Source organism: Phlebotomus papatasi, chromosome 3 (assembly GCF_024763615.1).
Source record: "Phlebotomus papatasi isolate M1 chromosome 3, Ppap_2.1, whole genome shotgun sequence".
NCBI lineage: Eukaryota > Metazoa > Arthropoda > Insecta > Diptera > Psychodidae > Phlebotomus > Phlebotomus papatasi.
Window position 1 is genome coordinate 1896101 of NC_077224.1, and position 11755 is coordinate 1907855.

An 11755-nucleotide genomic window follows, 5' to 3' on the forward strand; every position below is an offset into this window, starting at 1 on the left:
ACAGTAAATAAGTTATTCTTCCACAACCCTCTACCCTCTTACCCTCCTCTAATTGTATCTTATTTGTGTATATTTAGCACAAAATGGCCAATATTATTTATATATTAAAGAAATGTAATTATTTAACATTTTACTGAATACGAGAAAAAAAATAAATTATAGACAAAAAAGCAGCAAAACGAATACTGTGAGTAGTGAAATAGAGAGAAAATGCAACTTTCTTGAAAGAGGAAAATAAACAATTTTTTTTTTGGTGAGAAAAAGAGAAAATAAAGAGTCGAAAAAAAAACACCAGCAATCGATATTTTTCTATTTGTCAGGCAAAAAAAAAGGTTTTGTCAAATTTAAAAAAAGGAGAATAAACGAAAAAAGGTTCGTCAAAATGTTATTTTTATTAAAGATTAAAGAAAAAAATAGCAGGATTGGAATAATGCAACTTTTATGCACAACGCACAATAACTTTTGTTTATTAAACATGTTTTTGACATCTCAATGAGAGTGAGCGAGATTTAAATGTAGTCATCTCGCTCACTCTCATAGACAATTTCGAAAACATATTTACAAACAAAAGTTATTGTGTGCTGCTCATTAGAATACGCTTGGGCTTAATTTGTTTTTCCTTTTCAGCAAATTTGGATAAAAATTTGGTAAGTTATATTTATTTTGCAGTCTATTTTATTTATTAAAAAATACCTCCTATAGGGGAAGAGCTCATAATTTTGGACAGTTCAGGAACCACCACTAAAGGAAAAAATCGTTTTTGTATTCGAATCTGGCAACACTAAAAAACTGGCTGATGTTGCATTTAATTTTTAATGTTTTTAGGAATTTTTCTTATTCTTGTAGAAATCTTGCCTAATTTTGTTGCAAGAGGTCTAATGAATATAAAAAATGTGATAATTGTGATAAATTTGTGACACTTGCAGGGTTTTTTTTTGAGAACAAATGACAGTGGGTGAACGAATACTGATAGAAAAATGGAAATTTTATGTTTCTTGTAAGTTTTTGATTCTTTTCTTCCTTTACAAAGAAAAAGAAACTAATTCTAGAATCCTTAAGTATAAAAAATGTGAGATTTATCCGTTTTTAGAAGGATAAAAGGGATTTTTTTCGAGTCAATGACACTTCTGGTGATCTAATGGAATAAATTTCAGTGTCCGGAGGGCTTCCAAACAGCACATAGATTATCTGGAAGTCTACCTAGAACTTCTAAGGTCTTTTCTCGAGAAGATGGTATATCAGGATGACTTAACTCTTTCGCGTCATTAGGGTCATATATGACCCAGGAAAAAACAGTTTTTTTTTGACAATTTACATTAATTGAAATCTATCGGTTTGTGCACGACATCATAATAGAAGGATGTAAGATTCTTGGCTAATTTTCTCAAGACTCCAGATATTCAGGAAAAGAAAATATTTGAGATCAAAAATCACTAATTTCGAACTTTGTGAAATGACTTTTCTTTTTCAAAATTTTTTATATTAATTTATTTTTTTCAGCAAAAAGTTCTTTAGAAACACAAAATAGAATATCCAAAAATTGTATATTGCATATCTTGATATAATAACCTACTCTCAATTTTCCAGAAAAGCGCGTAGAATTTTCCGGGTCATATATGACCCTATTGTTGGCAAGGGAAAAGTTTATAAAAGTGTTTTCGTGCCAACAATGTAGTTGGGACATTTGGGACATTGTTTTTCTTTGTGAAATCCAGGAGCAAAATATCTTTCTCTTGTACATTCAACTTATATCTGATGAATTATAACATATTTTGCAATATTTTAGAGTATTCTGCAATCGTCTCATATTGTGCAATTGTATTGTGTGTGAATAAATATGTGGATGAGTGTATTTTTGCCAAATACCACTCAAAATATTGTGACAGTGACTGTTCAAAGGATTTCCAGGAAGATTCCTTGAACACCAGGAGTACAGTGTTCATCAAGACAATCCAGTTTGCCATGGTTTTGGCCAAATTAGTAACTTCAAGCAAAAAAAACTCTTAAAAAGCCCGTGATATAGATTTTGAAAATGGTATGTACACTTCCCTTGAGGACAATAGGGTCATATATATATGACCCGGGGTTCTTCCGAGTTTTCACGCATTGGAATTTTTTTTCCTCTCTGAAGTATTATATTTGATCATAAAGCATTAGGAAAAACTCAATTTTACATGAATTCATCTGCTGAATAAAAGTGGGACGCGAAAGAGTTAAAGGGTTAAATTTGGATTTATTGGAAAGGTTTTGAAATTTCCAACCGTTTGTTCCCGGGATAGAGGTCAAACTGTAAAGGATATTGACTTACAGTGTTTTATAACTCCCCCTCCATCTTCAAAACCATGTGTTTTGGTTTTTTTCAAAATTGGCCCAGGTAATTTCAATGATTTTTGAAGTAGCCTATACAACTACCTCACGGACCCCATGTTTACTACTGCTCCAATTTCCCCTATATTCTTTTAATTGGTGTAATTCCCCGCAATACTAAAATTCACAAAATAGGGTAAATTAAGCTAATTCAAAGCTTCTCTAAATGGAAATTTTTCGTTTCTCCAAATGGAAACGTCATTTTTCCCATGATAATTACAGTACTAAATTATTATATTTATATATTTTCTGTACCTCAGTTTCATTATTTAATTAATTTTGCTCCAAATAAAGCGAAAATCGATTCATGTTCACAAATTTTAATTTGTTAATTTCTCAGAAAAATTAAAAGTGTACCTTTTCACCATTGAATTTTTAAAAGATCGACCATGTTTTTCAGTGAAAAACGCAACAAGGTGACTGTTGTTTATTCGTTTTGTTTAACATTTCATGTCATATTTCTGGTTAATTTTAGTTAAAGTTACTGCGCGGATGCTATTCGGCGGCATTTTCAAGCTGAACCATTGAGAGATTAAAGCTCAACTTTTCTTTTTTTTGTATTTTGATTCATTCTTTGTTAATTTTTTTCGGCATTGAATAAATGAGCAGTAAAAATATAAAATTGATCAGTAACAAAAAAATTTGAAACAGTGATATTATCGTCCAAATTTTGGCAAAGGGAAAATAAAGGGCTTTTCACTCTATATGGAACAATTTTAAATGTTAAATATGTAAATTAGGCCCATTTTTGTAAAGATTTAAGTTTTTTACTGACCATAATTAGATATTTTACTGCTCATTTTTAATATTTTACTGCCTATTTAGAATTTTTTACTGATCGTTTGTTTTTTGCCATTTTTTTCTTCTGTTATATTGATTATTTTAAATTTTTTTTCTTTCACAATTGTAAAAGGGATGACTCTATTATTGTGAATTTATAATAATAATAATAAAAAGTATGTAAATTAAGTGCTAACCTTTACTGTTAACGGCACGTGAAGTTTTCAAATGAAATAATTACCTATTTCGTGAACAATAGGGTTTCTCTGAAGTTTCTGCAAATGCTTCAATAGGAAACCCTGGAAATATGATATTTTTGGAGAGATTTTCCAATTGTTTTAGATGGGAAAGCAGAAAAGACCAGGAATAAGAACAAATCCTGCACTCAAGAGCAACTCAACAAGGTTTTGGAAGCCTTTCGTCGCGGTTTCACTTAAACTGTTTGTCTCCAATTAGAAACTTTCCTTGTCTCCATTTGGATTAATATGTTTCCAGTAGAAGCATTTTACGCTCGCGTATTTTTCTTGTATTTAAGAAGTTTTCAAATTATTTCTAAAGAATTTTCACTAAACAGTAACATTCTGGAAGAGTCAAGGAGCAAATTTATGTAATTCTGTAATTTCTAATGTTTTGAATTAGGACATTTACCCTAATTCCCAGTAAAAATTCACAAAATGCTGTATTTAAAAAAAAGAGATTTATTTGCATATTCTGGATAGTTTTAATTTTGCAATTTAACAATTTACATTTCATCAAAAAGATCATCAACATTGGTACTTGCTGCTGCTGCTGTTGCCTTGGCAGAAGCTGAATCTGGATCAATTTCATAGAATTTCTTGGCTTCTTCATCCTTGACCGTGCTGTCTGAGTGCTCTGTGGCCGAAATGAGCCCAAGACCTTCTTGAACGACCACATCTGCCCAGAATTCTCCCCTTTTGCGTTCCACCAAACGCTCCTTGAACTCTGTAATCCACTCATTGTAGCTGTACGGAGCATGCATGACCTTTACGGCCTCCCTGAAGGCAAAAATTGCCTTTACAATCTTCTCCTTTTGCATAACGGCGGCACTGAAGACCAAATTTGCAATTACTCTTTGAATCTGTGCACAGAGCGTTGAGAATTTGTCTCCGCGATGCATTAGGAAGGCAAAATCTTCTGCTGGAGACACCGTTCCCACTTCCACAATGTCCTGCTCAACGACATTGAGGACGGAAGTTGCATCGTTGTCTGGGATTTGATCAGTTGGGGCTTCAGTTGGATCCACGAGGGGTTTGAAAAGCTTTTTTAGCCACATATCTTTTCGGCTTTGAGGCTTTGGGGTGAGTTTGAAGGAGTTTTTGACGTTTTCTGCTGCTTCTTGGGCAGATGGTTGGATTTTCTTGGGAATGGACAGATGCTCGAGGAGATCTTCACTGAGAGTGGGAAGCGGTTGGGATGGATTCAGAGCTCTGGCAGCCAGAAGTCTGTAACGAAATTGTGCTGGAAGATTTAGGGTGTTCCTGGCTGAAAAAGCTTCCTGACCATCTTCTGTGGCTTCCATCAAATTCATCGAATCAATTAGATTGTCTATGGCTTGATACTGATCCTGGGATGGTTCGGTTTTCTTATCTGTGAAGGCATTGAAGTGAAAATCTACAAGGCCATCACCAAAAGGAACTTCTATCATGGTTAGAAAGAGGATTCCCTGTTTCTCTGAGGGAATCAATGTGACAATTTTGGGTTTGGAGGATTTATTGTAGACCTTCCGGGCAATCATAACCATTCCCAAATTCTTCATTGCTGCAATCAGGGAAGTCAGCATTGCAGCTGAAACTTGGCATCCTTTCTGCGGAAGGACAACATGAGTCCCAGATCCTGTAAAAAACTTCTGCCTCATGTACTTTTCAGCCGTAAATCCCAGGCACATCAGGCACTTTCCGGAAGTTTTGAAGTCAATGTCCAGTTCAGTGTCATAGGGCACAATTGTCGATCCGTACATGTACGCCTTTATTAGATCCTCCATTTCAGGCTGATACCCTTCTCCGCCTTTTAAATGTCGATAAGAGACTTTAGCCTCTTCCTCCGTGTACTCAGCGACTGTCTTCCAGGATTTCAGATAAGTTGGTCTCTTTGTATAAAGATACGCAGCAGTCTTGATCTTCAACTGTGATCCAATCTCCAGTTCACATGGCCAGGGCATTGCTCGTGTCTTTTTCTGCTGGAAATACGTCAACTGAGCCAGTGCATTGGAGAATGTACAGAAGATTCCATCAATCTCATCAATAAGCTTCACAATGGCATCTTCATGAGCCTTCTGGGAAGAACTCTTCCCCTCCCTCTCACTAAAAGCCACCTCATCCTCCGAAATGCTGTACAAATTGCTCGTAATGACACTCAAATCAACCCTGGCTTTTCGAATCTCCTCAGCCAATTCCTCAATCTTGCCCTTGGGCAATTGAAGGGTACAGAAAGTTGTCATTAGGACAATCTGGAAGTTCTTAAATTTCTTCCCTTCTGTCTCTTTACCGAGATAATCTACAGCCACCTCAATAGCTTCCGTCCAATCCGCATCCACACTCTGAATCTTCAAATGCTGCTCAAATTGCTCCACCATCTCCCAGCTAGCCTCACCCAGATTCATAGCTTTACTAATATTTCTGTACTTACCAGGCGCCGCAGCATTCAAATCATTGCTCGTGTCATCCGTACCCATCAGAATCATCCCAACCTGGTCATGGGGATTTGTAAAGATCTTTCTCTGCAGGATTTTCATAAGGCAGGCCTTGGAGAGGTCAAAAAACATCTCATCGTCGCATCTCATTGCCGTACTGGAACCACAGTCAAACACAATCACAGTAGCCTCCTGCAATTTTTCCCAGCTATTAAAAAATTGATTCACCGAGATTTCTATAGATTTTACCTTAGCTGAAGATCCCATCTCTGATTCTTACACTTTAACTTGGGAATTATTGAAAAATCATAGAGGAAATCAGGAAAACTTCTGGGTATTTGCAGTTTGTTGTGAAATTGCAAAAAGCGGGGGAAAAGCGCCCCTCCACAGCTTCTTCTTCTTCTCTTCTTTAAAGTTTTTGTAGGGGCCGGACGTCTTTTGACATCCACACAGCCCGCCCCTCCACAGCGACAGTGCGGCGAATTTTTGAGAGTTGTCCCAAAGCCAACCATACCCGGCTGGCTATTCGTACTGACTTCACAGATCGTACTCAGTATATACAGTGTATTAATGCGAGGAAAGTACTATAATTTCCACACTTAATATTTATATACTATGTATTTACGTGAAAGCCGTGAAAGATATACAAATTTAAATAATATACTCAAGTAATACGTTGTATCTTAGATTTTTGTGGACGAGAGTACCCATAAGTAATAATAATAAAGTTTGAACAAGTTTTTTGAAAATTTAAGAAAGAATTGTTTTTCGAATTCATGCAATCTGTAATTGTTAGTTATCATACTTATTGGCCCCGAAAGGTTTTTCCTTATTCTGGTTTAGAAATATCAAAAAAGTCACAATATCTGCAAGGAAGCAGAAAATCGAAAATTCTCGATTTTTGACCAAGAATATCTTAGCTCAGGAGTTAATTGGGATCCTGCAAAAAATATCCCAGATTTGGACATCCTTATAGTTTGTAATTATCCAGAAGAATCGGATTTTTATCGATTCTAAATACAGTGCTGTCTCTCTATATGCACAGTTTGGGTACTTCTTTTACAGTTCTCTCTCTGAATATGCACAACTTTTTTTGAAATTCCCAACGGTTTTTTTCTTTCTTTTAATAAATTATCATTTTTTTATTGTTCTACAATTTCCCGTGTTATTTTAAATAAAATATGAGACAGAAAAAAAAAATTAAGAAAATTAAAAACAAGAAAAATTAGTTACCAAGAAAATAATTTTCTTTATTACTTTGTCAAAATGTAAACAAATTGATTTTAAATGCAACCAACACAAAAGTTGTGCATACAGAGAGACAACACTGTAGTCCAAATGTAGTCGGGCTTTTGCCCTGAAAGATTCCTTATGGAGACCAAGGCTTATCGCGGCCAATTGCTCGGCAGCGACCCAGCTCTGTGCCCCCATCCGAACACTTCCAGGCCATGTTACCGACTGACTGACAATGTTGCCTGTCAGCCAATCTCCCCCACACGGCGAGCAACAGAACTATACCGCCAGTAAAAGGCCTTGCTTGGAGCGAGAGGCAGGAAATATGAAATTCCCGCGAACAGGAAAGGGAATCCACCAGCCGGGCTCTATTTCGCTATCAGGTGGAAAATTTCGACTACACAAAAAAATTCTTTTTTTCCATGGGTACCCAGAGTCCCGAAGGGGACGAAAGAGATACCGACTATTGAATTGCCGGATTAAAGACAACATCCAGATTCTTGGCAAAATTTACCTTAAATTTTCTTTTACTTCTTAAAAAAGCACTTTTTCTTTATTTTTATCCGATGTTTTTCAGTGTATGTCACTTTGGCTTGAGCCAACATCAGGACGTCATTTTGACACTCTTTCAAATAACACGAATATTTCTTGCTAGTGTTTGCCTGTATCGAGTATAACTCTTTCGAGTCATTAGGGTCATATATGAGCCGGGGAAAAAACAATTTTTTTTGACTATTTATATTAATTGAAATCTATCGGTTTGTGCACGACATCATAATAGAAGGATGTAAGATTCTTGGCTAATTTTCTCAAGACTCCATATATTCAGGAAAAGAAAGTATTTAAGATCAAAAATTACTAATTTCGAACTTTGTGAAATGATTTTTCTTTTTCAAATTTTTTTATATTTATCTTTTTCAGCAAAAAATTTTTTAGAAACACAAAATAGAATATCCAAAGATTGTATATTACATATTTTGACATAATAAACTACTCTCAATTTTCCAGAAAAGCGCGTAGAATTTTCCGGGTCATATATGACCCTATTGTCCCCAAGGGTAACAGTGTTTTGCTTCCAAACCTATAGCGAAATGTAGTTGGGACATTGTTTTTCTTTGTGAAATGCAGGTGGGACATCTTGCTCCTGGACATTTCATCTTATATCTTACGAATTATAACATATTTTGCAATATTTTAGAGTATTCTGCAATCGTCTCATATTGTGCAATTGTATTGTGTGTGAATAAATATGTGGATGAGTGTATTTTTGCCAAATACCACTCAAAATATTGTGACAGTGACTGTTCAAAGGATTTCCAGGAAGATTCCTTGAACACCAGGAGTACAGTGTTCATCAAGACAATCCAGTTTGCCATGGTTTTGGCCAAATTAGTAACTTCAAGCAAAAAAAAAACTCTTAGAAAGCCCGTGATATAGATTTTGAAAATGGTATGTACGCTTCCCTTGAGGACAATAAGGTCATATATGACCCGGGGTTTTTCCGAGTTTTCACGCAATGGAAAATGCTGAATAAAAGTGTGACGCGAAAGAGTTACTTTACCCTATTTGGGACATTTCATACAAAATCTACTATATCGCTTCTTGGAAATTACAAGGGGCCAACTCAATATGAGCCATTTTTCAGGAGACAGCGTGAAAGATTCAACTTTGTATAAATAATTATATCAATTAAGTATGTTAATAAAAACAATTTAATTCTTTTCTATTTGTATGAGCATTATTATAAACATCGAAACATGCATATTTTTACCTTTCAAAATATGTTTTTTTTTTGAGTTAGCTCTTTGTCATTCTAAATTATGCACAAATTTTCATGATATTAGAATGACACGGGATCAATTTGCTTGAGTTAGTCCCTTGTTTCACAAAAATTTGAACGATAAATCTATTTTGTGCCCCTTGACTTCAAACAAAACCGCGCAAGCAATCATAAAGAGTAAAATTTTGAAAAACTTTTCTAATAACGAAATTTATTTACTCATATCATCTGAAATTTTATTAAATTCTCTGTCTGAGTGCATTAAAACCTCAAAATCGCCAAAAAGTGAGTTGGCCCTTTGTATTTCCAAAGAGCGATATGTATTTTGTATGGGCATACTAGTTTCGTATTAAGTATTACACTCAGTATATAATACTGAGTTTGTACATAGTAGATAAGCCGGCTGGGCAGTGCGGCGAATTTATGACAGTTGTCCCAAAGCCAACCATATTGAGGTGGCGAAAAGAAATTAGTTGAAAAATAAATCGCGAAAATGGCTTTTGCTTTGGCCAGAGTGCATGCAATTCCAAAGCAACAAATTGGTGAGTTTCCTCTTTTGACTAAACCCACAAATCTGTCAATTTCCCCAGCGAGCTTTGTGGGAAATTCATATGTTTTCCTCCGGATGCAGATTCAGTCAGATGTCAAAATTATATAATTATTTTACGCATTTCAGCGGCAATTTATCCACTTTTTGTGCATTGCCAGCGTCGTGGGAACTCATCTGGACCTCCACCACCACCCAATGCACCCCCGCCGCAGACGAAGACAAAATTCGGGCCATTGGCTGATCAGGATAGGATTTTTACGAATTTGTACGGGAGACACGATTGGCGGCTCAAAGGGGCTCTCAAACGCGGTGATTGGTACAAGACCAAGGAGATTCTGCTGAAAGGAGCTGATTGGATTATTAGTGAGTTCATATTTTTGGTTTTTAGAGCTGTTTTTTGAGCCAAAGTCTTGTTTTTGGCAGATGAAATCAAAGTGTCTGGTCTACGGGGTCGTGGAGGAGCTGGATTCCCGTCGGGGCTCAAGTGGTCCTTCATGAATAAACCCTCAGATGGTCGTCCAAAGTATCTCGTGGTCAATGCTGACGAGGGAGAGCCTGGAACGTGCAAGGATCGTGATATTATGCGCCATGATCCTCATAAACTTGTTGAGGGCTGCCTGATTGCCGGACGTGCAATGGGAGCTCAGGCTGCCTACATTTACATTCGGGGTGAGTTTTACAATGAAGCCAGCAATATGCAGTATGCCATTGCTGAAGCCTACCAGGCTGGATTGATTGGGAAGAATGCCTGTGGCTCTGGCTATGATTTCGATGTATTTATGCATCGTGGCGCTGGAGCGTACATTTGTGGCGAGGAAACGGCTCTGATTGAGTCCCTGGAAGGGAAACAGGGCAAGCCGAGGCTCAAGCCACCATTCCCGGCTGACATTGGTGTCTTTGGATGCCCAACGACCGTGACAAATGTCGAAACAGTGGCCGTTTCACCGAGTATCTGTCGCAGGGGCGGAGTCTGGTTTGCCAGCTTCGGACGCACCCGGAATTCCGGCACGAAACTCTTCAATATCTCCGGCCATGTGAACAATCCCTGCACCGTGGAAGAGGAAATGTCTATTCCTCTCAAGGAGCTGATTGAGAGGCATGCCGGAGGCGTTCGTGGAGGTTGGGAGAATCTCTTGGCTGTCATCCCTGGAGGCTCATCCACTCCGTGCATCCCGCAGAATGTCTGCACTGACGTCATGATGGACTTTGATGGTCTCGTAGCGGCTCAAACGTCCCTGGGAACGGCAGCAGTCATTGTCATGGACAAATCCACGGATATCATCCGTGCCATTCACAGACTCTGTGAATTCTACAAACACGAGAGCTGTGGCCAGTGTACTCCGTGCCGCGAAGGATTGGGCTGGATGAATAAGATCATGGGGCGCTTTGTGACAGGAAATGCCAAGAAGGCAGAAATTGATATGCTCTGGGAGATCTCGAAGCAGATTGAAGGGCATACAATTTGTGCCCTGGCCGATGGAGCAGCTTGGCCGGTTCAGGGACTCATTCGGCACTTCAGACCGGTCATTGAGAAGCGCATTGAGAGCTTCCAGGGGCAACAAGTGGCACAGAGGCAGTGATTGTTGGGGACGTCCCATAGCAAGAAACTCTCCATTGAGGATCACATTCAATTGTAAGTAGATGCAATGGAGAGATATTTAAATTCTAATTCAAAATAAATAAAAATAAAATATTATTGTGTAGTTGTCTCTTCATTGTGAGAGAAATCCCGAAAAAGTTAAAATAATATTCCTGAAATGTTAATTTTACCCTGCATTATTGATCCGAAATTAGTGTTTATTACCCTTTTTACGTGTACGAGGGGTTAAAGTTACCATTTTTCATGTTAATTTTACCCTTAGAAAGGTGTAAAATTAACATTAAAAAATGTTGATATATTTTTACACCTAAAAAGTGTGAAAGTTCTTAGGAAAAAAAGTTAATCGCACCCTTTTTTCTTCTCAGTGTTGCAATTTTTGGGGAAAATGATCGCAATACAGTAGACTCCCTCTCAATTGGGCATTTGGGGCAAAATGTCATCAGGTTTATCGATAGATTTGGGCATCAAAGCCTTTGTAAATTCCACAAAAAGCGCTCAATTATAAAAAATCATCATAAAATAGGAAGAACTACACAGTAAAAAACTGTAAAATTTTACTACTAAAATAGTGCAAAATCGAATATTTTAGTTGTTTAATTTAAAAATGTTTAAAAAATGCACAACATTTTTTTAATTTATTGACACGTGATTGAAAATTACCACTATTATAGTTGAAAAATTTTCAACAATGCTGTTTAATTTAAAAATGTGTAAAATTTTAACACTATAATAGTGTGAAATCGGATAAATTAATTATTTAATTGTGATCTGTGTAAAATTTCTCACCGTTATAAT

General features: G+C 36.8%; 2 protein-coding genes across 2 annotated transcripts; one reads left to right on the top strand and one right to left on the bottom strand.

Annotated features, from left to right (window-relative positions):
* Nucleotides 1–3822: 3822 nt before the first annotated feature.
* Nucleotides 3823–6272, bottom strand: LOC129806423 (X-ray repair cross-complementing protein 5-like). The gene is made up of 2 exons (XM_055855006.1): nt 6047–6272; nt 3823–5989 (listed from the first exon to the last, which is right to left on the bottom strand). The coding sequence occupies exons 1-2, from the start codon at nt 6062–6064 to the stop codon at nt 3890–3892; spliced, it is 2118 nt and encodes a 705-aa protein (XP_055710981.1). The 5' UTR covers nt 6065–6272; the 3' UTR covers nt 3823–3889.
* Nucleotides 6273–9212: 2940 nt separating this feature from the next.
* On the top strand, nt 9213–11061 carry LOC129806432 (NADH dehydrogenase [ubiquinone] flavoprotein 1, mitochondrial-like). The gene is made up of 3 exons (XM_055855022.1): nt 9213–9352; nt 9487–9723; nt 9784–11061. The coding sequence occupies exons 1-3, from the start codon at nt 9304–9306 to the stop codon at nt 10938–10940; spliced, it is 1443 nt and encodes a 480-aa protein (XP_055710997.1). The 5' UTR covers nt 9213–9303; the 3' UTR covers nt 10941–11061.
* The last annotated feature ends 694 nt before the right edge of the window (nt 11062–11755 follow it).